The sequence below is a fragment of the Pezoporus occidentalis genome, unplaced genomic scaffold (assembly GCF_034315485.1).
Source record: "Pezoporus occidentalis ecotype Australia unplaced genomic scaffold, CSIRO_AGI_Poc_V1 ctg355, whole genome shotgun sequence".
NCBI lineage: Eukaryota > Metazoa > Chordata > Aves > Psittaciformes > Psittacidae > Pezoporus > Pezoporus occidentalis.
Genome location: NW_026915538.1, coordinates 223,789 through 250,726, shown reverse-complemented (window position 1 = coordinate 250,726; position 26,938 = coordinate 223,789). Strand labels below are relative to the sequence as shown.

Genomic DNA, 26,938 nt, shown 5'->3' with positions numbered 1-26,938 from the left:
GTGGCAGATGAGTCTAACAGAGAGTCAGTGCACTTAACTTCTGTTATCTGTCCAGCTCAGGTATTATTTCCATGGCTTTCCCCACTCAAGGTCAGGAAGGTGTTGGCAGGCTGCTCCTCACAACTCTGAGACTAAGAAATGAACTGGACATCATGTTCTGTAGGTAATAGAATGCTGTTAGCTGTATTTGAGGGATTCATAGAATCCCAGCCTGGTTTGGGTTGGAAGGGACCTTAAAGCTCACCCAGCTCCAACTCCAACACCTTCCACTGGAGCAGCTTGCTCCAAGCCCCTGTGTCCAACCTGGCCTTGAGCACTGCCAGGGATGGGGCAGCCACAGCTTCTCTGGGCACCCTGTGCCAGCGCCTCAGCACCCTCCCAGGGAAGAGCTTCTGCCTAAGAGCTCATCTCAGTCTCCCCTCGGGCAGGTTCAAGCCATTCCCCTTGGCCTGTCCCTACATCCCTTGTCCCAAGCCCCTCTCCAGGTTCCCTGCAGCCCCTTTAGGCACTGGAGCTGCTCTCAGGTCTCCCCTTCAGGAGCCTTCTCTTGTCCAGGCTGCCCCAGCCCAGCTCTCTCAGCCTGGCTCCAGAGCAGAGCTGCTCCAGCCCTCGCAGCATCTCCATGGCCTCCTCTGGCCTCTCTCCATCAGCTCCAGGTCCCTCTTGTGCTGCTGCCCCAGAGCTGGATCAGGACTGCAGGGGGGCAGGGGGGGTCTCCCCAGAACAAGGTAGAGGGAGGAAAAGAGGTGGGGAGGCAAATGCCCAAATAAATGATCTCTGGATGGTCCCAGCACTTCAGGTTTGGGTTTAGTGCCTTCCATTGGGGTGGCTGCTCTCCACTTCCCTGCTGCAACCCCACATTGTTACTTATATCTCTGTGAGATTTTGCACTTTTTACATATTTATGAGCTCCCAACATACCAGAAATAGCCAGAAATGTTGTATATAGATTCCTAGGTTCTATTTCTAGCTGCTTTTACCTTCCCTTAAATGAACATCTTTTGAGAACACTCCAAAATCCTTACCCCCAGAAATCCAGAACAGACCACCCAACCCTATGGCTGGGACAAAGCACCAACCTTCATGCCATTGAGGAATAACCTTTCAGAAGGTTGCTTGAGGTTCTGCAGCGTGTTTTCAGTCTTCTTAGAGGAAAAACCTGGAAGGTTTCCTCATGGAATGTGCCCTGTGTGTCATTCCCAAGTATTTCTGTGCCACTGCATGCTGTGCTGCAGCTCTTGTCCTCTTCAGTTTAGGGCTGGGGCAGAAAAGCAGCCTTTTTGAATGCTTTCCCTAAGGTTTTATCACCATCAGATGGTGACACACACACAGGGTGTGAAGATAATGCTTAGAAACTTGGACCTATGGAAAATACATAGCTCAGGTATATTCTTGTTGAGCTTTTTGCCCCAAATCAGTAAACTTAGAAGCCTGAAAGCTGTGGGGTTTAATCTAGCTCTACATTTGAAGCCTATGATCCTGCTTGCCTGACAGATCCTTATATACCAGATCCTTACCTAGCATCCTTACGCAGCTTTCTGGGATCTACACACACGGTGTGTGCGTTATCCTAAGGCAGAAGACCCATGATCCATTTTCCTTCATTCTCCAGGTGGCTCTAATGCTGTAGGAGGGGGAAGTGGCGGCTCATGGATGAAGGGAGCCAAGCACAAGTAATGCAGCAGCTCCATCAGCAAGCAGCTTTTTGCCCAGAGCGGGTGATGACACTGTCCCAGAGGGGGACAGCACCTGGGTTTATTTACTCCTTTGGTCCTCATGGATAAAACCCCTGAAGTAAAGCTTAGCTGAGCAAAAAAGGGATCATTAGAGGCTCCCAGCAGAGCCTGGAAGAGGTTTGGACCTGGGTCCCACACCCCAGCTAATGGTGCAAGGCTCATTAACCTCAGTGCTAATGTGGAAAGGGGGTGTGTGTGTGGTGTGTGTGTCATCTCTGCTAAGGCAGAGGTGGAAAAGAAGCCTAGGAGTGTGTTTAATGGGATGCCAGGGGTTGGGATTTATTGTGCTGTTTGAACTGTGCAAGTCTAGAGCTTCACCTAAACCATAGTTTAAGGTAGCTGGAAGCACCAAGTGCTGTAACCAAAGTCAAATGTGCACGTGAATCACTTCATCTCCCTGCGTATGGCAATGGTTTTTATAGCTTGAACTTAAACCCCCCTGATCTCTCCCACTGATCACTCTGTGCCTGGAGATCACCACTGCAACTGCACCCAGAGAGCCATGGAGGCAGAGGAGATGCACTCCCAACCCAAAGGGATGAAGCACGTGTACTTCAGCACAAGGCAAGTGTACAAACCCCAAACCTGGGTTCTGTGGTCACACTCACGATTTTACTTGAGGCTCACTGAGAGTTTTGTGTGCACCAATTGGCACAATGGCAGCAAGCTTTAATGTTCCTTTGAGTCAATTAAAGGTACATGGAAGGGCAGTTCGACTTTGTTAGAAATGTTTTCTCATTTCTGCCTCATTCCTTGAGCTATCTGTGGCATTGTGACAGTGTGATACATCACAGTGTGCTAGTGCTACTACTACAACGATACTCAGGCCAGCAAGAAGTGAGCAGGGTTGAAGACTTTGCAGCGGCTTTATCCCGCTGCTGACTTATTTTACTTCCCTTCTAGAAGCATTTTCCCACCTCTTACTTCCATTTCTGATTACTTCTTTAAACATTCATCCCCTCACCAAAACCCCATTTCACTGTTACCTTTCCACGTGGTCACAACAAAAGTGTTTGGAGATAAACCAGGAATACTGAATTAAAAATCTCCTGTTAGGGCAAAGTATGGATTGAAACATTTAAGGGAAGACAGATCAGGAAAAACAACCCCAGTTTTTTGTCTTTAGTGCATTTTGAAATGAAGTAATTAAGTAATGAAATCTGAGTATATAAAATGACTGAACCACTGTGACTGCCAGGTAAGTACCAGTTAAGGATGACAGATTATAGCAACACCATAGGAAAATGTCTTTCAATCAAGTTTCACTGATAGCTTAATACATGTAAGAAACATGTTTCAAAATACAAGTATCTTCATCATTTGCAACTCAAGAGTTTATAATAGTGTTTAGCCTACTATATAACATATAATATTGCCTACTATGTGTCACACCATATCAGTAGTACAGTCTACTATTGTTATAATAGCATAGGGATAACTTACCCTGGTGACCAAGTGAACCTGGATGCAAGGAACTGGGTGCACGGAGGGGGAAGGTGGGAAAGGGAGAGGAAGGGTAGAAGGAGCAGGATGTGTTAGACACTAAAACACCCCAGAAAAGCCAGGCTTTCACCTTAAAACCTCCTGGGAAAAGCACACCAAGGACTTAGGCTCCACTTCTCCATTAGAAAAGACAAACCAGGACAAGTAGAAGTTGCTCAGAGCATTCAAGCATGTTTTTTTTCCAGTGGAAGGAAAAAAGCTTGTGGTTTGAGGACAAGGATTCAGGGCTGAAAACACACTCACAGGCAGAAGCCTTGTTAAATACATATATACACAGAACAAGTGATAAAACATCACCCCTCATGCTACTTTTAAGTTCTGCTCTCCCCCCCCCGCAAGTGCCTTCCTGACTGCAGATTCCACACGTAATATGTTGGGATAACACACTACACCAGTTACCTGCAATTGTATGAAGCATTGAGGCTTCCTCTTGCCAAAATATCTCCATTTTTAGGTTTGGGATTAAGGTTATGCCAAGACCCTGTGAAAACCCACCAGATGAGAGATTTGTTAAGTTTTGGGTGCTCTGCTACAGGTGCCTCTTCCTAGGCAGGATCCAGCTCTAGAGCTCCATGCACAGTGCCTGTTGCCACACTTCATTTTACATCTAAGAGAAGTTCTGAGGTGGTTTAAAATCCAGATTATAGCAGTGTTGATGGAAATCCCCTGTGAAACAAGCTCATCTTATAGAACCACAGAACGGTTTGGATTGGAAAGGACCTTAAGATCATCTAGTTCCAATCCTCCTGCCATGGGCAAGGGACACCTCACCCTAGATCATGTCACACTATCCAGCCTGGCCTTGAATACTGCCAGAGATAGAGCATTTACAACTTCTTTCAGCAACCTGTAAAGAACTTATCTCCAACCTGAACTTCCCATTTCAGTTTGAACCCATCACCCCTTCTCCTACCACAATCCCTGAGCTTTTTACTTTACAACTTGGCAGCTGCCCCCCAGACTTTTGATGCCTACACAGCATCCAAAAGCCTAAAACTTGGGATTTCCTGCATTCAGGTGTGTGCTTCATGTCTGGTCTTGGTTTCCCTCTAAAAGTGGGATTTTTCTTTACCTGTAGAACCTTCAGCAAGGATGATAAAGCCACATCTCCAGAGAATGAGAAACTTGGTGTTTGTATATAAATTTTATTCTGAAAACAAACCCCAAAGACAAGGAACTATGCAAAACAGAGAATAAAATAAAACAAGCCAAGAAAGCAGCACTATCTTTTTCTTAGCCCGGGACCTGTCTCTGTGTGTACATTGTGGAAGGATGCCTCATAGAATCAGGGAATGAGCAGGTTTCTATTCTAGGTTAATTGACATTTTACTTTCTAAACATAAATCAGAACCTGGCAGCAGAATTCAGGCTGGGAGAGCTGCAGCCTCAGCTTGTCCTCAGTTTGGACACTAAGAGGGGGACAGAATGTTCCTGGAACTGGGATTCCAGTCTTATATTAAACAAAGAAGGGAACCTGTACCCAAACCTCATTAAAGAGAGACCTTCACTTTGTTATTCCTGGTCTCCTTCCCAACCCCAGCCTGCCTTCAGTTCACATCTAAGGTTCCTTCTTCAGCCTCTGCTGCTTGCACCTACCTCCTTCTGATGCATTGTGTCACAAAACCTCCATCATTTGGACCCAGTTTGCTCTCTAAGTGTTTAACTCTGTATTTCTTAAATCACAGATGGTGCTTATCACCAGCACCTCCCTTTATCTCTACAGCCTGGGTATCACCTCCAGTCCTGGTGGCTTTATCAGAAGTTCCAAAATGCTCAATGCTGTTACTCCAGCAACAATTCCTCCCCTTCAGCTCCCCCACTGTGGCTGTTTCAGCTCTGCAGCATCTGATTCACTAACCTAGCCTTGTCAGGAAGTGCTTTGCCAGCATCCTTCTTAGCTCTAACACACAGGACAAAGAAATTACAGTTTGCTATTAGCCTACAATTCCTGGTTGAACATAAAAACCAATCTCAGTCAGCTCCATATCCTGCAGAATGTGATGAACCACTCTGGCTATTTCCCCTTTTTGGTCTTTGAGGCTGTGGCATTGTTGGTCTTGGCTTTCTTCTTTGCTGACCCCTTGGTCTCTGGCTCTTTGCGTTTGGCTGATGTGATGGAGCCTGTCACCTTGAAGAAGTCATCCAGCCTGCCCTGTGTGCTGCCCTGACGGCTCTTGCTCAGCCTTTTCACCCCATTACGGATCCGTTCCTCATTGAACTGCTTCTCCCCACACATGAACTGGACGATCTGCTCCTCATCCGGCTCGGTCCACTTCAGCTCAATAGTGTCAGGGTTGACCACATCAGGCTCTAAGAAGAGCTTCTGGGCCTCTTTGTGCAACCAGTTCTCAGGCAGAGGGTACTTCTTGGTGTCTATCTGCTGAATGATCTTCTCGATGGTTTTATGCTCCTTGATGAGCTCAACAGCACGCTTGGGCCCGATGCCACGGATGCTTGCGCAGTAGTCACAGCCCAGGAGGATGCAGAGATCCACAAACTGCTCCCAGGTCAGCTCCATATCCTGCAGAATACGGTTCAGGTGGAACTCCTGGATGGGCAGCTTCTTTGTCTCACTGGCAGTGAGATGCCTCATCAGCACAGGACTGCCAAAGGTCAGACAATCCATATCTTCTGTAGCAGCCGCATAGACCTTCCCAGCCTTCACCAAGGTAGCACAACTGGCTTCAGCCTCCCCTGGTGCCTCCACATAGGGGATTCCCATCAGAGTTAGCAACTTCTTGCACTCATCATTGTGCTGCTGGGTCACCTTGACCAACCTCTTGCTGTATTTCTCAATGTTGTTCTCCTCTCCAGCCTCCTGAGCCTCCTGAAGGTGTTTCTCAGCCTCAGCCCGGCGCTCGGTTCTCTTTGCCAGCTCCGCTGACTTCAGCTCAGGGGGTTTGCCATCGAAGACATAAACTGGCTTGATGCCATTCTCCACCATGCGGATGGTCCTGTAGAACATGCCCATCAGGTGGCTCGTGGTCTCACCTTCCTCGTTCTGAAGCACATCAGCTCCTTGCCGCACGGCGATCAGGAACTGGTAGATGCTCATGGAGGCATCTATAGCCACCTTCCGGCCAAAGTAAGACTTGATGTCATTCTCCCGGATGGCAGCAGGTGCCACATCCGCAATAAGCTTGGCCAGGCCATGGATTCCCATCCTAAGGAACAGAAAAGGAGATGCTGGGGTCAGCCTCTGCACACACATGGTGCTTGGGGTTAGGAGCTGGTGTATCACCCAAGCAGGGAGCACCAAAGGGCTGTGATGCTGCCCCTGTGATGCTGTAACCCCAGCCTCAGCACCATTCCCTAACCAACATTACACCCCACCTCAGCCTCCCCAGCACACCATTAACTCCCTGCCTAAGCTCATTGTTACACCACTTCCTATCTTAGCTTCTCCCAGCTCAGCCCCTCTCTCTGTCACACCTCCCACAACCCCACCATTATAACAGTCTAGGCCCTATTACCCTCATTCCCAGCTTCCCAGTTCCCGGCTCCATCATCATAGGATCATAGAATAGTTTGGGATGGAAAGGACCTTAAGATCATCCAGTTCCAAACCCCTGCTATGGGCAGGGACACCTCACACTAAACCATATTGTCCAAGGCTTTGTCCAACCTGGCCTTGAACACTGCCAGGGATGGAGCATTCACAGCTTCCTTGGGCAACCCATTCCAGTGCCTCACCACCCTCACAGTGAAGAATTTCTTCCTTAGATCCAATCTAAACTACCCCTGTTTCAGTTTTAACCCATTACCCCTTGTCCTATCACTACAGTCCCTGATGAAGAGTCCCTCCCCATCAACCCCTTACCTACCATTACTTCTCCTGGCTGCTGCTGTTAACCCCATTCCCCCTCCTTCAGCACACCCTTACCTGGCCCCCTTCCATTATCTGCCTTTTCCTGCCTTATCCTCTCCCAGCCCACTGGTGTTCCCTCATCCCCCCCCTTCACCCCGCTTTCCATGCAGCCTCCCCAGCCCCCAGGTAGCCCCCACCCCAGCTCAGCCTCCCACAGCCACCATTAGCACCCCTCTCCCAACACCCCCCTCCACGTTCCCTCCTCATTCTGCCCCAACCACCATTATCCCCTCCTCATTCTGCCCCAACCACCATTACCCCTCCTCATTCTGCCCCAACCACCATTACCCCCTCCTCATTCTGCCCCAACCACCATTACCCCCTCCTCATTCTGCCCCAACCACCATTACCCCCTCCTCAGAATGCCTCAACCACCATTATCTCCCCTCGGGGCCCACCTCAGCCTGTCCCACACATCCCCTCTCGCTTCACCCAGTCCCGGCCGCCATTATCCCCTCCCCATTCCCTCCGCGCTCCCTCCTCAGCACCACCACCAGCCCCACGTCCTTCTCAGCTCACCCCAGCCTCCATTACCCCCTCCGTGCTCCCTCCTCAGCCCTCCCCATCACCACCACCACCACCCGCCCCATGTCCTCCTCAGCCCACCCCAGCCACCATTATCCCCTCCCCGTTCCCTCCTCAGCACCACCCCCCACCCCACGTCCTCCTCAGCCCACCCCAGCCTCCATGATCCCCTCCCCGTTCCCTCCCCAGCCCACCCCAGCCTCCATTACCCCCTCCGCGCTCCCCCCTCAGCACCACCACCACCCGCCCCATGTCCTCCTCAGCCCACCCCAGCCTCCATTACCCCTCCCCGTTCCCTCCTCAGCCCACCCCAGCCTCCATTACCCCCTCCCCGTTCCCTCCCCAGCCCACCTCAGCCTCCATTACCCCCTCCGCGCTCCCCCCTCAGCACCACCACCACCTGCCCCATGTCCTCCTCAGCCCACCCCAGCCTCCATTACCCCTCCGCGCTCCCCCCTCAGCCCTCCCCACCACCACCACCACCACCTGCTCCATGACCCTCCTCAGCCCACCCCAGCCTCCATTACCCCTCCCCGTTCCCTCCCCAGCCTCCATTACCCCTCCGCGCTCCCCCCTCAGCCACCATTACCCCGCAGCTCTCTCCCGCCGCTGCTCCCGCGCTCCGCCGCAAAGCCCGCTGGGAGCCGGCGGAGCCAATAGCGAGCGGCTCCACTTGGCCCCGCCCCCCTGTCCCGGCATGCCTCGCTCCCCCTTCCGCTTCCCCTGGGCAGCGGCGGGGCCGGAGGCGACGTGTCCGTAACGGAGCGGGCCTGAGACCATGGTGAGGGCCGGGAGCCCCCTTCGTCACCCCCCATTCCCCGACCCATTATCACTGCCCTTCCCCGCAGCCTCTCCCAGCTCAGCCCCGCTCCCTGTCACGTCTCACTCCCACTGTTAGAACCATTTAGACCGCATGAGGCCCAGCCCGTGGTTGCCGTTTGTCGAGGTTTAAACCCGGGCAATAAGTCACCCCCCTCCTTTCCCCTCTGCTCCCGGAGGGATGGGGAGGAGAATGGGAAGGATTTAAATCCCTCGGGTTGAGATAAAACCAGTCTGGTAATTCAGGTATAACACAGAACCACTGCTGCTACCCCCAGTAACAATAATGATGAGGGAAATAACAAGGGGAGAGAATACAATTGCTCAGCACCCACCGACTGGTAGCAGCCCGACCCAAGCAGCAGTCTGGACCTTCTGGGTGACTCCCCCCAGTTTCCCTAGTGGGCATGGCATGCTGCGGGATGGAATACCCCTTTGGTGAGTTTGGGTCAGGGGTCCTGTCTCTGCTTCCTCCCGGTTTCTCGTGCTCCTCCTCACTGGTGGAGCATGAGACTGAAAAGTCCTTGATTGGAGCGAGCATTACTGAGCAACAACGAAAACATTGGTGTTACCGGTGTTGCTCCAGATTAAAGTCAAAACCCCAGCTACTAAGGAGCAAACCAACTGCTCCAGCTGAAGCCAGGACACCATTTCCACCATTGCCCCCAGCCCGGTACTTCTCCCCGCTCACCTTTGCTTTGTCCCCACAGGAGCTGGAGGCAATGAGCAGATACACCAGCCCGGTGAACCCGGCTGTGTTCCCGCATCTCACCGTGGTGCTGCTGGCCATTGGCATGTTCTTCACCGCCTGGTTCTTCGTGTATCCACTGGCTGGGGGTGTGGGGAATGGGTTGGGGGGTCAGGGAGTGGACACGGGCTCCTCTCACCCCACCTCTGTTATCACCTTAACCCCGGGGCTGCAGCTATGAGGTGACTTCTACCAAGTACACACGGGACATCTACAAGGAGCTGCTGATCTCCCTGGTGGCCTCGCTCTTCATGGGCTTTGGGGTTCTCTTCCTGCTGCTGTGGGTCGGTATCTACGTCTGAGGCACAGACAGCAGAGCACTGGGACCACCTTGTGAACCCCTGCAGCTGTAAGCTCCTGAGGGCTTGGGGGGGGGGCTGTCCAGAAACGTGGCTTATCTCTATAAAAGCTAACCTTTCCTCATACAGAGCTGGGATGTGCAAAGGGCTGTGCCTCCTTGCAGCAGCAGCCCCGGGGCTGGGTGTTGCTGGTGCTCTGTGGCCTCAGAGCCTGGCCCTGGGGAGCATGGTCCCACCAACCTCCTTTATCTCCTCTTCTGTTCTAGGTGGGATGCCCTACAGAAGCTCCTTTTGTATTTCTTTTCTACTTCAACACCACATCCCATAGCAGACATGGGCTGTGCTCCCTCGGGTGACTTCTACCAACCCAACAAACCAACCCTGAATAAAACTGGCTCTGTGATGCCTCTGCCTTTGCATTGATGGTTTGTCTTTTAAGTGATTTTGTGGTTTTCCAAACCACTTGGATTTTGGCACAAGATCCACTTACCTTGGGCTGGGATGGTTAGTTATGGATTTTCAAAGCTGTTGGTGCCCAGAAGTGTTTCAGTGCAGCAAGACTCCAGAAAATCAGTGTTTCCTGCTTCATCCTAAGCCTGTTTTTATAGCCTTCAACCTTCTCACCATCGTGTCCCCTCACCTTTTCACCTCCTGGCCATGCTCCTTCTCATCCTGAGCCAGTGGCTTTGTGGCCCTCACTCTTTGGCCACTCAGAAGAGTTTATTTATGGGCTATAACTATATTTTAATAGGTAGTTTTCAATTTATAACCTAGTTTTCAAAGCATTTGGGTCTGGCAAATTCCACTAATGAATGACATGGGGGGATTCCTCCGTCTTGTGGGAAACAGTTTTACAGCTACTGAACCAAAACCCAGTTATTTCCCAGCAAGGGAGGATGTGCCAAGAGCCATCCTTGGATACAAAGCAGTATTTATATATTTATTTATATGGGTATTTTTACCTCCAGCATAAACCAAAGTCTAAATAAGCCAAACAACAACAAAAAAAAAAAGAGTGGGGAATCCAGAGATTCAGCACTCAAATTCAGCAAAATATAAATACAAATCAGAAAGAAAGGAGGGAAACCACCTTTGTTCCCCACAAATAAAAACTGAGCATGATAATACCTGCTAAAGAATGCAACCCTACAAACTTGCTGGCAATATACAGTGATTAAAGCTGTGACAGCAACATTTAAAACCAAACAAATTAGTGCTTTACTTGTTTTCTTCCTTAATTCGTGCAGTGGTGGCAGAGTCTCTATTTACAGGCTTTTAAGCTCCATCAGTGGGACAGAATGTTTGTGAATTTGCTTTTGAAACAAACTCCGAAACAGCCAAACTTTGGCAAGTGGCCTCATTTCCACCTTGTTTTCCTTCCTGCTGAGGATGTCTGGAGGGATGAAGTGTTTCCAGCGGGAAGAGAGGGCTTTTCCCTAAGCTGGAGGGCTGGAGGCAGCAGCTCAGAGCTCCCTCCTCTTGTGCAGGGCAAGGCCTGATTGTGAACTCTCTTATTACTGATTGGGGATGGGGAACACATCTGTTAGGGCACAGACACTTTTGGGGGGACTCTGTATAGTTGTTTCCTTGGGCTTTGAAGCAATCCTGTGAACTTCAGTAATTACAAACCCCTTTGGAGCTCATTTCTGCTTTGCTCTGCAGCAGCTGCCAGACACTTTGTGATACACTTGAAGACAAGATACAAGACACTAAACCCTGCATCCTGGATCCCTCTCCTGGCACCATGGATTGCTTCAGCCCGGTGCTGCTCTGCTGTGACACAGCTGTATGTGGGTAGGACCAGCCTTGGCACTTCAGGTGTTGCCTTAGTCTCAGTTTTTAAGCTCTTTACCCCTGCTTTTGAGGCACTCAGTGGTTTATGTACATGTGGGGAACCTCTGTTCCCTTGTGCTGTCCTGGCATCAGAAAAAAAGGCACTAGAGATGTTTCCATAGCCCTTAGGCACTTGGGTTGCTGGGAGCCCTCATGAAACCCATGGTTCAGCATCACAGAGATACCTGAGAGACTCCATCTTCTCTTGGGCCACTGCTGGTAGCACTTATCTAGTGATTGGTTCCTTCCCTTCAGGAGTGGCTTTGGAGCTGCACTCATGGCTCTTCCTCAGCCAGGAACACCAGTAAGGGGGTGATCACAGGCAGTGCTTTCAGCCCTAGCCATCACAACACCCCCCATCACCTCTTCAGGGACTGAATGAGCACATGGGCATCTGACTCAGCTTGACAATACAGGGGGAAACAGCAGGTCTGAGATGGTTACCCCTAAGATTGGCAGAATTCAAAGAGCACATGGTGTCACCCACCACTAAGGACATGTCAGACTGGGCCACTGATTGCCAAGTGGAGAATAAAAGCTGCCAAGAAAGTAACTTCCCAGTTTAAGGCCAAGCAGAAGGAGGGTGGATGGAGGGAAGGGTTCTGTGTGGCTTCTTCAGAGCTACACCATGGGGTGTGCTTCCTGCTCACTGGGAGAAATACAGAATCCTGCTGAGCATGGCACGGGGTGCCCAGAGAAGCTGTGGCTGCCCCATCCCTGGCAGTGTTCAAGGCCAGGTTGGACACAGGGGCTTGGAGCAAGCTGCTCCAGGGGAAGGGGTCCCTGCCTGTGGCAGGGGTTGGAGCTGGATGAGCTTTAAGGTCCCTTCCAATACAAACCACTCTGGGATTCCATGGAGCTGAGCTGCTCGTTCATAGCTGCTCCCACCTTTGGGGTCTCTTGTGTTGCCCCTGAGCTTCCCAAAATCAAGTAGTCCCTTAGCTCTGCTCCTGCTTGGCTGCCCAGCATTCCCTGCTCACCCACTGGATCCAGCCTGCTCAGGTTTCCATGGATTTTAGTAACTGGAGAGCATAACCAGTGTATAGTTGTGCTTGGTGCCTGTGGGAATGCAGCCCTGAGCTGCAAATAGCGAGCCTATGGTGGCAGAGACACCTACTGGTGGTGCTGTCGCAAGGAATTGCAGGGCTACGGCTGCTTTCCTGGGACATGCTTGGAAAGAAGCTCCAAGATGCGTGACAGGAGATGAAAACTGCTCCTGGACTTGGAAGGGGAGGATGTGCAGAGTCTTTGCAGCTTGTTTCTCCAGAGCAGCAGAGCCATCCATGTCCTCCTCAGTGCTGGTGAAGGGAAGGAGGGATTGCTGTGTCCATCTCCACTGAAGGCAACCAAACGCAGCAGCCAGAGCCTGATGGTGATTCCCCAAACCAGTTTGGTTCAAGTGATGTCCAGTGGCAGGGCTGCAAAGGGCAGGATGTGCTCTTCTCTGAAGCCAGCTTAGAGTGAGCTTCAGGATGGGTGAGTGACATTCCCCCCTCGCTGCCTGTCCCCAGCAGTGGCTGAGCTTTCCTTTGGCAAACAAGCTCATCCTCCAGGAACTCAGATGTCTCCTTAGCAAGAGGTGCAGGAGCAGGACGAGAGGAGGACACAGGCACTGGTCGGTTGGTCTGCTGCATCCCAGCACTGCTGTAGCTTTAACATGGAGCACTGCAGCGGCCCCCTTTGGTTTTCTATGCAGGACACACGTAGCTCAACAGAGACAGAAGTAAAAGACCCATTTTTATACAGTTTAAACCCAAACTAATTCAGTAGTTTAGCAAGTTAAGAACTTGTAACAGTAAAATACCCAAAATACACTTGTCTGCTTTCAGCCAACAGTGAGAGCGAGGACATACAGTCACTGCCATTACCCCTTTGGGGGTGACAATCAGCCTCTTCAGTGCCTGGCAAGGAGCTGGTAGCCAGTGAAGCCACCTCACACGTCCCCAGGGACTCACCCTTGCTCTGCATGGTGTTACCAGGCTTTGCCAGGGGTCTCTTAATGCACATCATCTGGGTGGCTGGGTCGACCTGGCAGCTCCACGCACTGCAAGAGGCCACACACTGCTGCCAAATGACAATAAGAAGGGGTCCCACCACATTTAATGCAGGTGACTCAGGGTCATTGATGGGAAGTGTCCTCACGCATGGTCTGGCCTGGGCACAGCCTCAGCAGCAGCTTTAGTGGGGTTCATCCAGCCAGACCTGGGTAGGGTGAAAGAGTCCAGCAAGGAGGGGGACAGAAGGGGCTAAAGATGAAGCTGCACCTTCTCTCATTGTCCATAGAGAGTCCATTCCAGGTCCAGGGGGCAGGGGGCTACGGAGGGGTGGCCCTGGGCCAACCAGAAGGAACAGCAACTCCAGTGTATGACTTCCAGTAAGTCCAGGCACAGCCTGCCTTTCCAAGCCAAACTCCAGCGTTGTGCTCTTGGAAAGGGCTCCAGTGTTGAGCAATTCCAGTGTTGTGAAGAAGCAACGTGGTACATCAGGGCCAGCACAGGATGGAGCTCCCATCCGTGGGCAGACCTGTCCAGTGTAATGCTTTCAAATCCAGTGTTGCAAGGGGAAGGAGAAGCGATGGAGGACACAAGCATCCCAATAAGGGATGGGGACACAGGTTTGGGATGGTGGAAGTCAGGGTGAGGTGAGCCCAGGAGATACCAAGGGGCTGGTTGTGTTTCTGCAGCTTAGGTCCCATGTTCTGCATGTGCTTCGGTGCCTGTGGCACCAGTCACAGCCAAACCAGCCCCACGCAGGAGCTGGGGGTGATGTGGGGCTGGGGGCTAGCAGAGGAGGGCATACAGGAGTCTTCCCCAGTGTCACCAGTCCCCCTTCCTCTCTCCAAGCAGAGGGCACTGGTGCTGCCAGGACTCACTCACAGAGCCAGTAAAACTGAAGGTAATAGTCAGTGAAAAGGTGGCCCATCTGCTCAGGAGCAGTGCTGCAGTTGGCTTGGCCCTGTGAGAGAGCAAGAGAAAGAGCTGGTAAAGGTAGGATACATGATCCAAGGGGGAATTGTGCCTGAATTATGTGTTAGGTAAAGGAAAGTCATCCCCCAACCACCCAGGTAGCTGTAGAAGGCAACAGCCACGATGGAGAGGGCTGTGGAAGTGGTAAACCTGATTCAAAGAGGGCAATCGGGTACTGGAATAGGCTTCCCAGGAAAGTGCTGGAGTCACCATCCCTGGAAGTGTTCCCAAACCGTGTAGACAAGACCCTCAGTGCCATGGGTTAGTGGTGGCCTTGGCAGTGCTGGGGTAATAGAATCATAGAATCATAGAACAGTTAGGGTTGGAAAGGACCTTAAGATCATCCAGTTCCAACCCCGGGCAGGGACACCTCACACTAAACCAGGTCACCCAAGGCCTCCTCCAACCTGGCCTTGAACACTGCCAGGGATGGAGCATTCACAACCTCCCTGGGCAACCCATTCCAGTGCCTCAGCACCCTAACAGTGAAGATCTTCTTCCTTACATCCAATCTAAACTTCCCCTGTTTCAGTTTGAACCCGTTACCCCTTGTCCTGTCACTGCAGTCCCTAATGAAGAGTCCCTCCCCAGCATCCCTATAGCCCCCTTCAGACACTGGAAGCTGCTCTGAGGTCTCCCCGCAGCCTTCTCTTCTCCAGGCTGAACAGCCCCAACTTCCTCAGCCTGTCTCCATACAGGAGGTGCTCCAGCCCCTGAGCATCCTCGTGGCCTCCTCTGGCCTTGTTCCAGCAGTTCCATGTCCTTTTTATGTTGAGGACACCAGAACTGCACACAATGCTCCAGGTGAGGTCTCACGAGAGCAGAGCAGAGGGGCAGGATCACCTCCTTGGACCTGCTGGTCACGCTGCTTTGGATGCAGCCCAGGACACGGTTGGTTTCTGGGCTGCGAGCGCACACTGAAGCCGGCTCATGTTCATTTTCTCATCAACCAACACCCCCAAGTCCTTCTCCTTGGGCTGCTCTGAATCTCTTCTCTGCCCAACCTGTAGCTGTGCTTGGGATTGCTCCGACCCATGTGTAGGACCTTTCACTTGGCATGGTGGGACCTAATGATTTTACAGGTCTTTTCCAACCTGGTTGATTCTATAGTTCTAAGGCTCTCGGTGCAATGTAGCTGCTACACCTGCCATGGCCCCGTTGCTCTCCTCCTGCTCAGCCCTGGCCAAGGCAGCTCCTGGTACTCACAGGCTGTGCTACCCTGAAGTGGTAGGTGAACTCCCGGAAAGACATCATCACGAGAGGCCAACGATGCGTGGTTTCCTGGGGAAGAAAGGAGAATAGCTGGGATGAGATTGGGGCTGAGCTTCTGGGAATGTCCTCCTGGGCCAGACTAGCAAGGAAACGCAACCCTGTGCTGTCAAGTGCTGCCTCTGGAGGAGCAACGTCTCCAGGGCCAGCAATTGAGCTGGACTGAGAGGGACAAGGAGGGTATCAAGGGTTTGCTGCAGCTCTGCATATCCCCCTGCAGGGATTTCATTAGGATGTGGTCCACCCTGGACTCTTCCCACGTTCGTGGGGCTCATGCAGAGGGGTTGGATGCGATGATTCCATGAGTGAGCACACGGATCAGGTATCCAAACACCTCCGGTGGATGTCTGATGTTAGCCAGTGCAAAGTCCAGCTTTACTTGAGCATGAATTCCTTCTTGTGCTGCCCTAGCCAGGTTGCTGGCATCCCCCTGCAGGGATCAGTGGTGTGCTGGGGTGACCTGTATGGATTTTGGGCTGTTCCCTCCCTACCTGTGCGCCTGTGGCATCGGTGGAGCTGTTCCTGCTCGCAGCATCCTGGCAGGGGTCACTGGAGACAAGGCCACAAAGGGAGATGGACACAGCAGAGGAGGAGCTGAGGAGACAAGACTTAGTAAGCCCCTGAAAGGAGCAGCCTCTGCCACCTCTCTCCCAGCTTCAGGGGGACCAAAAGACCAAAGAGATGAGCCCTGTGCACTCACTTCATCTCCAGGGTCAGGTTGGTGTTCACTGCTGTGAGCTGGCTGACGGGGATGCGGTAGGTGAAGTTTCCAGTCCTAGGGACACAGAAAGAGCATTGGATCTCACCATGGTGGCTGTGAGATGAGCAGGACAGGACCCAAAGTCTCTGTTGGGTGAAGCTTTAGAGGGGAGCTCCCAAAAGTGATGCCACCAGCCTGACCTCGCTCACCTGCACGTGTCAGCAGCCGCACAGTGCTGGGACTCAATGGCCATATTGATCTCCAGGATCCGGATGGAGAGCAGCACTGGGCTTGATCCTGCAGGATGGAGAACAGGCTATTGAGGAACAGCAAAGGGATGGTGCTGGGGTACCCTGAGGGATGCCTGGCACCCAGACCACCTTTTCTTATCAGTGTGTAATCAGAGAGGGGGTCAGACTGCTGCAGGGCTGTGCTAACACCACATCCAGCCATGGAGAGCCAGGAGAAGGGATGCTCCAGACTATACCAATGGCTGGTCATCAACACTCCTTTCTCTTTGCTGCCAGCATCACTGAATCTGCGTGTTTCTTCCTCTGGATCTGATTTACCCATAGCACACCCAGATGGGGTTATGAATGGAGATGCTGCTACGGCAGCTTCAGAAGGGAGCTAACAAGAGGGTAACATGGCCAGAAAGCATAGGGCAGCACCAGGGGAGGAAGGGCTCCATCCAGGGCTGGAGGTTGAATCCTGCTACACTGAGGGGCAAATAAGCTGCAAGATGGAGACACACAGTGAGAGCTGTGCAGGAGAATCATAGAATCATTTATGTTGGAGAGGACCTTTAAGATCATCAAGTCCAACTATTAACCCATCTCTATTGTTTCCATTCCACAGCAGGTCAGATACCATTTTGCTTATCAAGATGTATAAATGTATGCATAAACATTAAATGAAATAAAATTAATTCATTACTTAAATAAATAAAAAAATATTTCAATTCAATTCATTGATAATTTAATTAATTAAAATAAAAACCATTAAACCCCTTAAATAATGTACGTCTCAAACGTTAACATTCAAAAGATGAGCCCCAGTTGCTTGAGGACGCCCCAAGAGGGAGCCCAGGACCACGGTGTCAATGCAGGGAGAGATGACAGCATCCACCTACCGCCCGGGCTGGGCTCCTCCGCACGGGGCCACTGCCTCAGCGGCTGCTTGATGCTGCGCTGCTGCCGGGGCTGCCCCAGCGAGAGGTTGGAGATGTCCTTGGCTTTGCTGTGGGTGAAGGGGGAAGAGGGGCTGGCATTGGGGCTGCCGAAGCTCTGAGACCTGTCTGGCGTCTTCGGCCACTTGGCGTAGGAAATCGCTTTCCCTGGGATGCCCCTGGATTTGCCTTTGATGTTTGTCACGGGCAGGAGGGAGGGCTGGCTTTGGTCTGTAAGGGAAAGGGAGAGAAAAGGTGCGGTGAGAGGCAGGGAGCCTCTTCCCGGTGGGATCCTCACAGCAAGGGGAAGCTAAAGAGGGACAAAGCAGGGACAGGGAGCCTCTTCCCGGTGGGATCCCCACAGCAAGGGGAAGCTAAGAGGGACAGAGACAGGGAGCCTCCTCCCGGTGGGATCCTCACAGCAAGGGGAAGCTAAGAGGGACAAAGCAGGGACAGGGAGCCTCTTCCCGGTGGGATCCTCACAGCAAGGGGAAGCTAGAGAGGGACAAAGCAGGGACAGGGAGCCTCTTCCCGGTGGGATCCTCACAGCAAGGGGAAGCTAAGAGGGACAAAGCAGGGACAGGGAGCCTCTACCCGGTGGGATCCTCACAGCAAGGGGAAGCTAAAGAGGGACAAAGCAGGGACAGGGAGCCTCTTCCCGGTGGGATCCTCACAGCAAAGGGAAGCTAGAGAGGGACAAAGCAGGGACACAGCCCTGTGCTCGGTAGGGCACGGTGCCTAAGGCAAGGTCTCCAGGAGTCTTTTGGCTCTGCGGTGACTGCCCAAGGCGCTGTTTCTCCTGCGACAGTGATGATGATGGAGCAAAGGAGCCTGCAAAAGCCCTGCTTGGGCAGCCAAGAGGCATCACAGCCTTGGAATGGCAGAACCCTGCTTGAAGCCAACAGAGGATCCAAGGTATGGTTGCTCTGGCACGCTGGACTCCTGGTATAGCCTCTCATGGCTCGGTGCTGGCAAAGCATCAGCTTCAGAAACCTCCCAGCCCTCACTTACCCCGGCTGCACAACCATGGATGCCTGAACCATGCCCCACGGGTTCAGGCTGGCAGTGCTGCTCTGTCCCACTGCTGCCTGCCAGGACTCAGTGGGTCCTGGCAGGTCCCAACCCAGGCAGGGATGTGATGGGAACCAAGCACATCCTTTTCACACAAGGTGAGACAGGGCTGGGGCCGTGCTGCAATGGGGAGGCAGACCTTGGTGCCTGGCTTGGGTCTTACCTGTCCGGTTGGTGGCATGAGTGGGGCTGGTCTCAGAGAGGGTAACAGAGGAGGCGTTGGTGGGAGCAGCAGAGCAGCACGTGGAGAAGCAGGGTGGGCTGAAGCAGGCTGACACGCTGGGAGCAGGTGAGCCGAGGAGCAGGTCATGTGTGTCCTCTGTGGCTGCAGGGCAATCAGCAGGGACACGAGGACGAAGTCAAATGGAGAGGCAGCCAAAACAAACAGCACCAAGTGCCCCCAGCATCCCTTCCACAGAACCAGAGCCCCAGGACCTTGCAGCTCAGAACCCCCCCACCTTGTGTTGGGCTGCACCCCCAGAGCTTGAGCAGCAGCTCAGGGAGGGGATCCTGCCCCTCTGCTGTGTGAAGGGGAGACCCCCCCTGCGGCCCTGATCCAGCTCTGGGGCAGCAGCACAAGAGGGACGTGGAGCTGATGGAGAGAGGCCAGAGGAGGCCATGGAGATGCTGCGAGGGCTGGAGCAGCTCTGCTCTGGAGCCAGGCTGAGAGAGCTGGGCTGGGGCAGCCTGGACAAGAGAAGGCTCCTGAAGGGGAGACCTGAGAGCAGCTCCAGTGCCTGAAGGGGCTGCAGGAAACCTGGAGAGGGGCTTGGGACAAGGGATGTAGGGACAGGCCAAGGGGAATGGCTTGAACCTGCCCGAGGGGAGACTGAGATGAGCTCTGAGGCAGAAGCTCTTCCCTGGGAGGGTGCTGAGGCGCTGGCACAGGGTGCCCAGAGGATCTATGGCTGCCCCATCACTGGCAGTGCTCAAGGCCAGGTTGGACACAGGGGCTTGGAGCAAGCTGCTCCAGTGGAAGGGGTCGGGGTTGGAGCTGGAGGAGCTTTCAGCTCTCTTCCAACCCAAACCAGGCTGGGATTCTCTGACCTCCCAGTGCCAACAAGCCCCTGGCATGGAGGACCAGCCACGTACATCACCCTGCACCACAACCCATCATTATGTACCTCCACCAGACCCTCTGCCCCACTGTGACCTACCGTGGTGCGTGGGGATCCTGCTGCCGGCTCCACCGGATGCAGCTGTGGATCTCACTGTCTGTGTTTTATCAAGGTTCTGGCTTGACCTGAAAGGGGCAAACCATGGTGAAGACATCGAGCACAAGGACAACAGTGTCACTGTATGTGAAGAGGGAAGCGGCTGTAGCAGTGAGTGGGGTGATGGGACCAGGTACATGGAGCAAGAGCCGATGCGGAGAGCACAAGGGTGAGGAGAAGCACAGACTGGAGCCATCTGGGAAAGGGGAGGCAGGAGAGAAGTATGGAAGCCATGGAGGCAGCAAGCAGAGCATGGAAAAGCCACAGCAGGTTCAATGGCAATCCCATGTCTGCCAAGGCCAAATCCCAGCTGTCTCAGAGGACAACAGTGATGCTCCTTTGATGCTCACTGTCCAACAGGGTGTACTTGGTTTCCAACAGTGCTCTCCTAGGTGGATTTATGTGCTCAGGTCTCAACACATTAGGCCATAACAGGCTCCAAGCTCTCACCATTCCTTAAGGGAATTGCCCCTTATCTCTTGGAGACAAACTGTTCCTCCCCTTGGTCATTACAGACACACACGATCCCACCTACATTCATCCCAGGTGATTTCAGGTGTTCCACTGAAGCTACCAAGACCCGAGCTGAGGACACCACAGGCACCTCCTGGGAGTAAGGCAGATGTGAAAGGGGAGGAACCGCTGCCTCACGGATGCAAGGAGCCCAGAGCAATACCATTACATGGGCACATCACACATGGAGATATGGGATAACCCAAGCTCTTGCCTTCACACACTGTAGCTGTCCACTAAGCAGGAAGTTTACTGAGCTCCTAACAAAGATCCTTAAGATTTTAGCTGTCCAGACCCTGCCCAGGAGCAGTTCAGTTCTACCTGTCCCACACTGTACCCACATCTTGCCTGTTCCTTTTGCACTGCTCAAGGTTTCTCAAAGATAAACGGAGCTTTCACTCATTAGAGACATCAAAATACCATATTGTCACTGCAGGATGTAGCTTAGTACATGTATCTCTCCTGGTGAAGGGAGATGCAGCGGTGTTCTCCTGGAGGGAATAGGGGCACAAGCCAAAGATGCATCCCTCAGCTTCATCCCCTGCATCATCAACACTTCCCATGCTTGGCTTTATCTTGCATCCCAAAAGCAGATGCTTTTTTAACAGCTTCCTATGAAACACCCAGATGTGGAGTTCCTAAGGAACAAATAACTGTGCCTTCCACTGCTCTTCACGCAGTGCTTTGTTCAAAGGAACCTGATGGACAGATAGGTCCCGAATTCCATTTAACCAAAGTACTTTCCAGCAGATCCCATAAAGCAAAGTGCTTTACAGGGTCTAATGAGTAACTCAGCACCTTGCCACCGATCAGCACCTTTCCAAACACTCCCAGAGGTGACGGCTCATAAAAAGAAACCATTTAGGGTTTGTGTCTGTCCTTTCACACAGTGAAATGGGTTGTACTTGAGAGTGAACCTGCATAATAAACCTACTGCCATACGAAGAGAAGGTAGGAACCTGCCAAGTCTTCATCCTTTCTACATCCTCCCTTTATTCCTTTCAAACTGCTCCCTCTCTGCCTGCAGTATGTAATGTCCTTATTTAGCCTTTGATGAATTGGTTCTTCCATCTCCTACTCATTCCCTTCCTCACAGGGTCCATAACCCTTCCTTTTGGACTTGCTGATGTATACTCCTCGCCCTTCCTTTGCTTTCAATGTTCCTTGGTCTTGTGTGGTGCAGATGGAAGAAAGAAGAGGAATTGAGGGATGCAGCAATTCAGTAGGGGTATAATGAAAGAGTAACATACCGTGGACACAGAGCGACCGGGACCACAGGACCCCTGTACCGAAAGAGGGCCAGGAGACAGGCAGTGGGCACAGCAAAGGAGCTACAGGACAGTGAGGGGAGATGGGAAAGGAAAGATGAGGAGGACACGGAACAGGACATGGATGATAATGGAAATGAAAAGACAATGGGAAAATGAAAGACAAAGTGGGAAGAAAATGTATGGGATGAAATGGAACCAGAACAGGAGGGAGAGGAACAGGATATGGAGGAGAAAGAGAGAAAAAGAGACTCATTATCTGCAAGTGTGAGGTCCCAAAGGAGGGAAGTGAGATAAAACACTGCCCAGCACAGGCTGCTTGTGCTTGCAGGGCTCGGGCTGTTCCCTTGATGCTCTCTCAACACTAAGGACACTGTTTGCAGAGAAACAGCTCTGGGGCAACAGCACAAGAGGGACCTGGAGCCAATGGAGAGAGGCCAGAGGAGGCCATGGAGATGCTGCGAGGGCTGGAGCAGCTCTGCTCTGGAGCCAGGCTGAGAGAGCTGGGCTGGGACAGCCTGGACAAGAGAAGGCTCCTGAAGGGGAGACCTGAGAGCAGCTCCAGTGCCTGAAGGGGCTGCAGGAAACCTGGAGAGGGGCTTGGGACAAGGGATGTAGGGACAGGCCAAGGGGAATGGCTTGAACCTGCCCGAGGGGAGACTGAGCTGAGCTCTTAGGCAGAAGCTCTTCCCTGTGAGGGTGCTGAGGCGCTGGCACAGGGTGCCCAGAGAAGCTGTGGCTGCCCCATCCCTGGCAGTGCTCAAGGCCAGGTTGGACACAGGGGCTTGGAGCAAGCTGCTCCAGTGGAAGGGGTTGGGGTTGGAGCTGGAGGAGATTTAAGGTCCCTTTCAGCACAAACCATTCTATGGTTCTGTGATACTATCAACACTCCTGCTTGGTCCAGCCCCACTGCAATAAGTGGGATGACGCTGGTTTAGTACAGCTGAAGAGGCATGCAAGGAACATTCAGCCCAGCCACAAGTGGATATATGAACAACCAAACAGGGTATTTCCTGTTCTCTTCTCTGTTCCTCACTTCTCACTCCAGATAATTTAACGGACACCAGCCTGGGATGTGTGGATGTGTGTGGTTGGCTTTACCCACTGACTCACTGGAACTGTGCTCAGTAGCCCCACAGTGGCTAAGTTTTGTGCTTCAGGTTCCCCTGGTCACCACATCCCTCCCATTGAGCCAGAAGAACCTACCCATCAATATCCACAAGGTCCTCTTCACTGCGCAAGCTCAGCACGTAGAGCGTGGACATGGACACCACACTGGAAAGCAAGAGGACGATCATGGGGCAAGGGACACGTCCCGGTGCTGATCTCCCTCCAAGGGATTCCAGCCCATGGAAGAAGCCATAGGTCCACAGCCCCTTGCTGATGAGCTGGAGACGGTGAAGTGGATCTCACCTGAACGCCATGATGATGACGAGGGCGATGATGGTGCCCTGCAGGAAGCGCTGGCTGATGCAGGCCTGCTCTGGGACAACTGATGGTGACTGCAAGAGACAGACCCCAAGATCAGCTCAGGACTCCTTATTGCTCCGGTCCTCACTCAGATCTGACCCTGACCATCCCAAGCTGTCTTCCTGTTTCCCCTGCAAGCCCCAAACCCCCTCAGTACAGAAGCCAAATAACATCTTCATGAGGCATGGACAAACCAAGGAGAGATCCTGGAAATGGGAGTATTTCATGGGAGACAAGGTCTCTCCCTCTGCAGCATGTGGAAGAGAACACATGAGGAGCACGCAGGTGACTGTTCTTAGAGAGGCCACCTTCTCCTTACCTTGCTGGCTACTTTGTGGGGCCTCTTTTTGTGGGGCACGCTTCCCGCACGGCTGAACTGGCTTCCAGTTTGGCTGCAAGGAGAAAGGAGGAACAGAGCTGAGCTGTGCGGGGACAGCACTCAAAGGTGAAAACGTGATTCTCATGTGTGGCGTGAGCGGGGCAGCAGCACAAGAGGGACGTGGAGCTGATGGAGTGAGGCCAGAGGAGGCCATGGAGATGCTGTGAGGGCTGGAGCAGCTCTGCTCTGGAGCCAGGCTGAGAGAGCTGGGCTGGGGCAGCCTGGACAAGAGAAGGATCCTGAAGGGGAGACCTGAGAGCAGCTCCAGTGCCTGAAGGGGCTGCAGGAAACCTGGAGAGGGGCTTGGGACAAGGGATGTAGGGACAGGCCAAGGGGAATGGCTTGAACCTGCCCGAGGGGAGACTGAGCTGAGCTCTTAGGCAGAAGCTCTTCCCTGGGAGGGTGCTGAGGCGCTGGCACAGGGTGCCCAGAGAAGCTGTGGCTGCCCCATCCCTGGCAGTGCTCAAGGACAGGTTGGACACAGGGGCTTGGAACAAGCTGCTCCAGTGGAAGGTGTTGGGGTTGGAACTGGATGAGCTTTAAGCTCCCTTCCAACCCAAACCAGGCTGGGATTCTATGATGATTCTATGACAGTCACAAGCCCTTGTCACTTCATCTGCTCAGGGGTAGGTGCGGTGCTGTCCCATTGCCCAGAGCACCTGAATTCTGCCCCCAAACCTGGATAAGCTCACCAGGGTCAGCACGATGATTGTGGAAGCGTGAGAAACTCTTTGCCCTGAGGAAGCCCCTCACTTACTTACTTACAATGTCACACCACGGTTTTGGGGCTGGTCTAAGAGCAGGCTGTTGGTATGTGTTTGCCAAACCCATCTGATCAATCTCAACACCTTCAATCTACCCCAGCCAACTGACAACCACCACCACTCCTCCCCATCTCCTCTGTCCCAAACCAAGCTGCCACTCAGGGCTGCGTGGGCTCAAACGGAGCCATCCCTCCTAGCTCCTGTGCCCTCAGGATGTCCATACCTGAATGCCCCGGAGCTCACGGTTGACTTCATGCTGTCCAAGCGCTTCAGCTTGGCCAGCTTGTGGCTCCACCTCTCCAGCTCATCGATGCGGGTCTCCAGGTTGTCTGTCAGCTTGCACAGCTCCTTCACAGCTCCCACGTTCTCCATGAAGATGCGCTCCTGCAGGGAACAGGTCACAGTGTGAGTGCTCTGGAACACGGAGACACTCCTGCGCCGATGGATCTGGCAGCCCTGACTGCTCTGCCATGCCCCGTCCCAAGCGAAAGGCTACACAACACCATCATATTGAGACCTCTACAGCCCCTGGATAGAAGGAGGAGTGGGAAATGCTCCATCCCTGGCAGTGTTCAAGGCCAGGTTGGACACAGAGGCTTGGAGCAAGCTGCTCTAGTGTGAGGTGTCCCTGCCCGTGGCAGGGGATTGGAACTGGATGAGCTTCAGGTCCTTTCCAACCCAAACCATTCTATGACTCTGTGTTCTCTCTGAACCCAACCAAAACAATGAATGTAAGTGCAGGATCCCTGAGAACTCTCCTGCTGGTGCCAATTCAGAGTCCTCACTCACAGAAGACATACATCCAAGGAGCCTTTGGTCAAACCAAGTGAGCAACACCCCCATCTCTGCCCTTCTCCAGCCTTCTTAGTCTGTCCCTTGCTCTACATCACAAGCTGTTGGAGTCACTCTGCAGCATTATCCAACAGGGTTAATCCAGATCAATGGAGAGCCCAAATCAAGAAGCCTCCGGAGAGCATCCTTCCTCCGCACATGCGGATGGGACATAAAAGGTCAGGCTCACATCTGCTGGCTGGCGATGTAACTGCAGGGATTTAGGCTTCCACCAAGGGGAAACAAGGCACGAAGGTCACTCCTGGCCATTCCCACTCTGGGCAGTGATGCAGGAGAGAGCTGGCAGCTTTGGGAAGCTGTCCCCTTGCTGCCCTGAGCAGCAAACAGGTTACAGAGAGGTCAGGCAGCCAGGTGCTCTGGGTTATCTTGACATAAGCACCTTATCTTATCTAGAAAGGAGAGATTAGGACTAAGAGCCTCCCTACGGGAGCCTGCCAACAAGGAGATGCTCCCTTCCCGAGGGAGATGCTGCCAACTTTCACCAGCATCAGGCTAATTCCTCCCTGCTGATGGCCGCTGTCCATCATCTTGAAAGACCAGCCAGGTCTCAAACTCATCTGGCTTAGAAGCACTTCCCAGGCATCACAGTTTCCCTCTTCCATTTCCAGCCCCACAGGTTCACCAGCCTCCCTTGGCACCAACCTTGTTCACCACCAAGAAGTTCTCAAGGGTCTTCCCATTGGAAAAGACCAGGTCCCCGGTGTCCTTCACAGCTTCAGGGAGGATCTCCTTCACCTCCTGAGCAATGACACCTGCATGGAAACAGCACAGTGGAGGGTCAAGGTGGGCTGGGCAAGGTTCCTCTTGGCACAGCTCTTTCTCTGGCCCATGGAGTCGCTATCATAGAAGCCCTATAAGCCACTGTGGGAAGTGCCATCCTCTTTCCCACTCATTAAAGAGGGAATTCCATTAGATAACCAAACTTCAGGTGGTGAGAAGCCCCCTCTTACCTACCCCATGCTTGGGTAGAGCTGGAGGGAAAGGCAGGGCTTGGCACCATGAACAAAATGTGGGTTATGGAACATGAGGTCCAGCACTAGACACACAAACAGGTCACTGTGGTGTGACACAGGGCCCATACCTGTCTCAGAGGTGTTCTCAATGCCCACTGTGGCGGCAAACTCAGGCTTGTAGTTGTAATGCACCAGCCGCATCCGGGAGATCCTTTTCAGCTGCTCTGTGGTGTCCACCTGGATGAGACAGACACATGCAACTCCTAAATGGGAAGCTGCTCCTTCAGTTCCCCTCATTCTGGCTCCAAGCAGCAAAACCCACTGCAGCTCACGGTTATACCTCTGGGAGACAGCTCTGGACCTGCTCAGACCAGCATCAGGACAAAGAACATCTGCACTGGGGTTCAAGGACTATGTCAAAACCTGGTCAATAGGAGCTCAGGTAGCCCATAAGGACCCATGTCAAAACCTGGTCAACAGGAGCTCAGGTAGCCCATAAGGACCCATGTCAAAACCTGGTCAACAGGAGCTCATGTAGCCCATAAGGACCCATGTCAAAACCTGGCCAACAGGAGCTCAGGTTGCCCATAAGGACCCATGTCAAAACCTGGCCAACAGGAGCTCAGGTTGCCCATAAGGACTATGTCAAAACCTGGTCAATAGGAGCTCAGGTCGCCATAAGGACCCATGTCAAAACCTGGTCAATAGGAGCCCAGGTCGCCCATAGGGACTATGTCAAAACCTGGCCAACAGGAGCTCAGGTCAGCCATAAGGACTATGTCAAAACCTGGTCAATAGGAGCTCATGTAGCCCATAAGGACCCATGTCAAAACCTGGCCAACAGGAGCTCAGGTTGCCCATAAGGACTATGTCAAAACCTGGTCAATAGGAGCTCAGGTCGTCATAAGGACCCATGTCAAAACCTGGTCAACAGGAGCTCATGTAGCCCATAAGGACTATGTCAAAACCTGGTCAATAGGAGCTCATGTAGCCCATAAGGACCCATGTCAAAACCTGGTC

The 26,938-nt window shown here is 52.8% G+C and overlaps 3 protein-coding genes across 7 annotated transcripts in view; 1 reads left to right on the top strand and 2 right to left on the bottom strand.

The window, feature by feature from the left end:
* Nucleotides 1-5,080: 5,080 nt before the first annotated feature.
* Nucleotides 5,081-8,330, bottom strand: FEN1 (flap structure-specific endonuclease 1). The gene is made up of 2 exons (XM_062630533.1): nucleotides 8,222-8,330; nucleotides 5,081-6,403 (listed from the first exon to the last, which is right to left on the bottom strand). The coding sequence occupies exon 2, from the start codon at nucleotides 6,400-6,402 to the stop codon at nucleotides 5,254-5,256; it is 1,149 nt and encodes a 382-aa protein (XP_062486517.1). The 5' UTR covers nucleotide 6,403; nucleotides 8,222-8,330; the 3' UTR covers nucleotides 5,081-5,253.
* On the top strand, nucleotides 8,326-9,917 carry TMEM258 (transmembrane protein 258). The gene is made up of 4 exons (XM_062630534.1): nucleotides 8,326-8,413; nucleotides 9,162-9,271; nucleotides 9,375-9,548; nucleotides 9,765-9,917. Exons 1-3 carry the CDS (start codon nucleotides 8,411-8,413, stop codon nucleotides 9,499-9,501), a joined length of 240 nt encoding a protein of 79 aa, XP_062486518.1. The 5' UTR covers nucleotides 8,326-8,410; the 3' UTR covers nucleotides 9,502-9,548; nucleotides 9,765-9,917.
* A 500-nt stretch (nucleotides 9,918-10,417) lies between these two features.
* MYRF (myelin regulatory factor) overlaps nucleotides 10,418-26,938 on the bottom strand; it is a 64,272-nt gene continuing 47,751 nt past the window's right edge. For 4 of the 5 annotated variants that reach the window (XM_062630528.1, XM_062630530.1, XM_062630531.1 and 1 more), the window contains 15 exons: nucleotides 26,047-26,155; nucleotides 25,608-25,717; nucleotides 24,337-24,497; nucleotides 23,290-23,362; nucleotides 22,914-23,002; nucleotides 22,707-22,775; nucleotides 21,483-21,563; nucleotides 19,663-19,748; nucleotides 18,669-18,830; nucleotides 17,399-17,665; nucleotides 16,476-16,563; nucleotides 16,267-16,341; nucleotides 16,058-16,160; nucleotides 15,504-15,578; nucleotides 10,418-14,286 (listed from right to left, as the gene is read on the bottom strand). In XM_062630528.1, the coding sequence (XP_062486512.1) occupies nucleotides 14,200-14,286; nucleotides 15,504-15,578; nucleotides 16,058-16,160; nucleotides 16,267-16,341; nucleotides 16,476-16,563; nucleotides 17,399-17,665; nucleotides 18,669-18,830; nucleotides 19,663-19,748; nucleotides 21,483-21,563; nucleotides 22,707-22,775; nucleotides 22,914-23,002; nucleotides 23,290-23,362; nucleotides 24,337-24,497; nucleotides 25,608-25,717; nucleotides 26,047-26,155 (1,635 nt within the window). In that variant the 3' untranslated portion in view covers nucleotides 10,418-14,199. The remainder of the gene's footprint in view (nucleotides 14,287-15,503; nucleotides 15,579-16,057; nucleotides 16,161-16,266; nucleotides 16,342-16,475; nucleotides 16,564-17,398; nucleotides 17,666-18,668; nucleotides 18,831-19,662; nucleotides 19,749-21,482; nucleotides 21,564-22,706; nucleotides 22,776-22,913; nucleotides 23,003-23,289; nucleotides 23,363-24,336; nucleotides 24,498-25,607; nucleotides 25,718-26,046; nucleotides 26,156-26,938) is intronic. The other variant, XM_062630529.1, reaches the window with a different exon arrangement.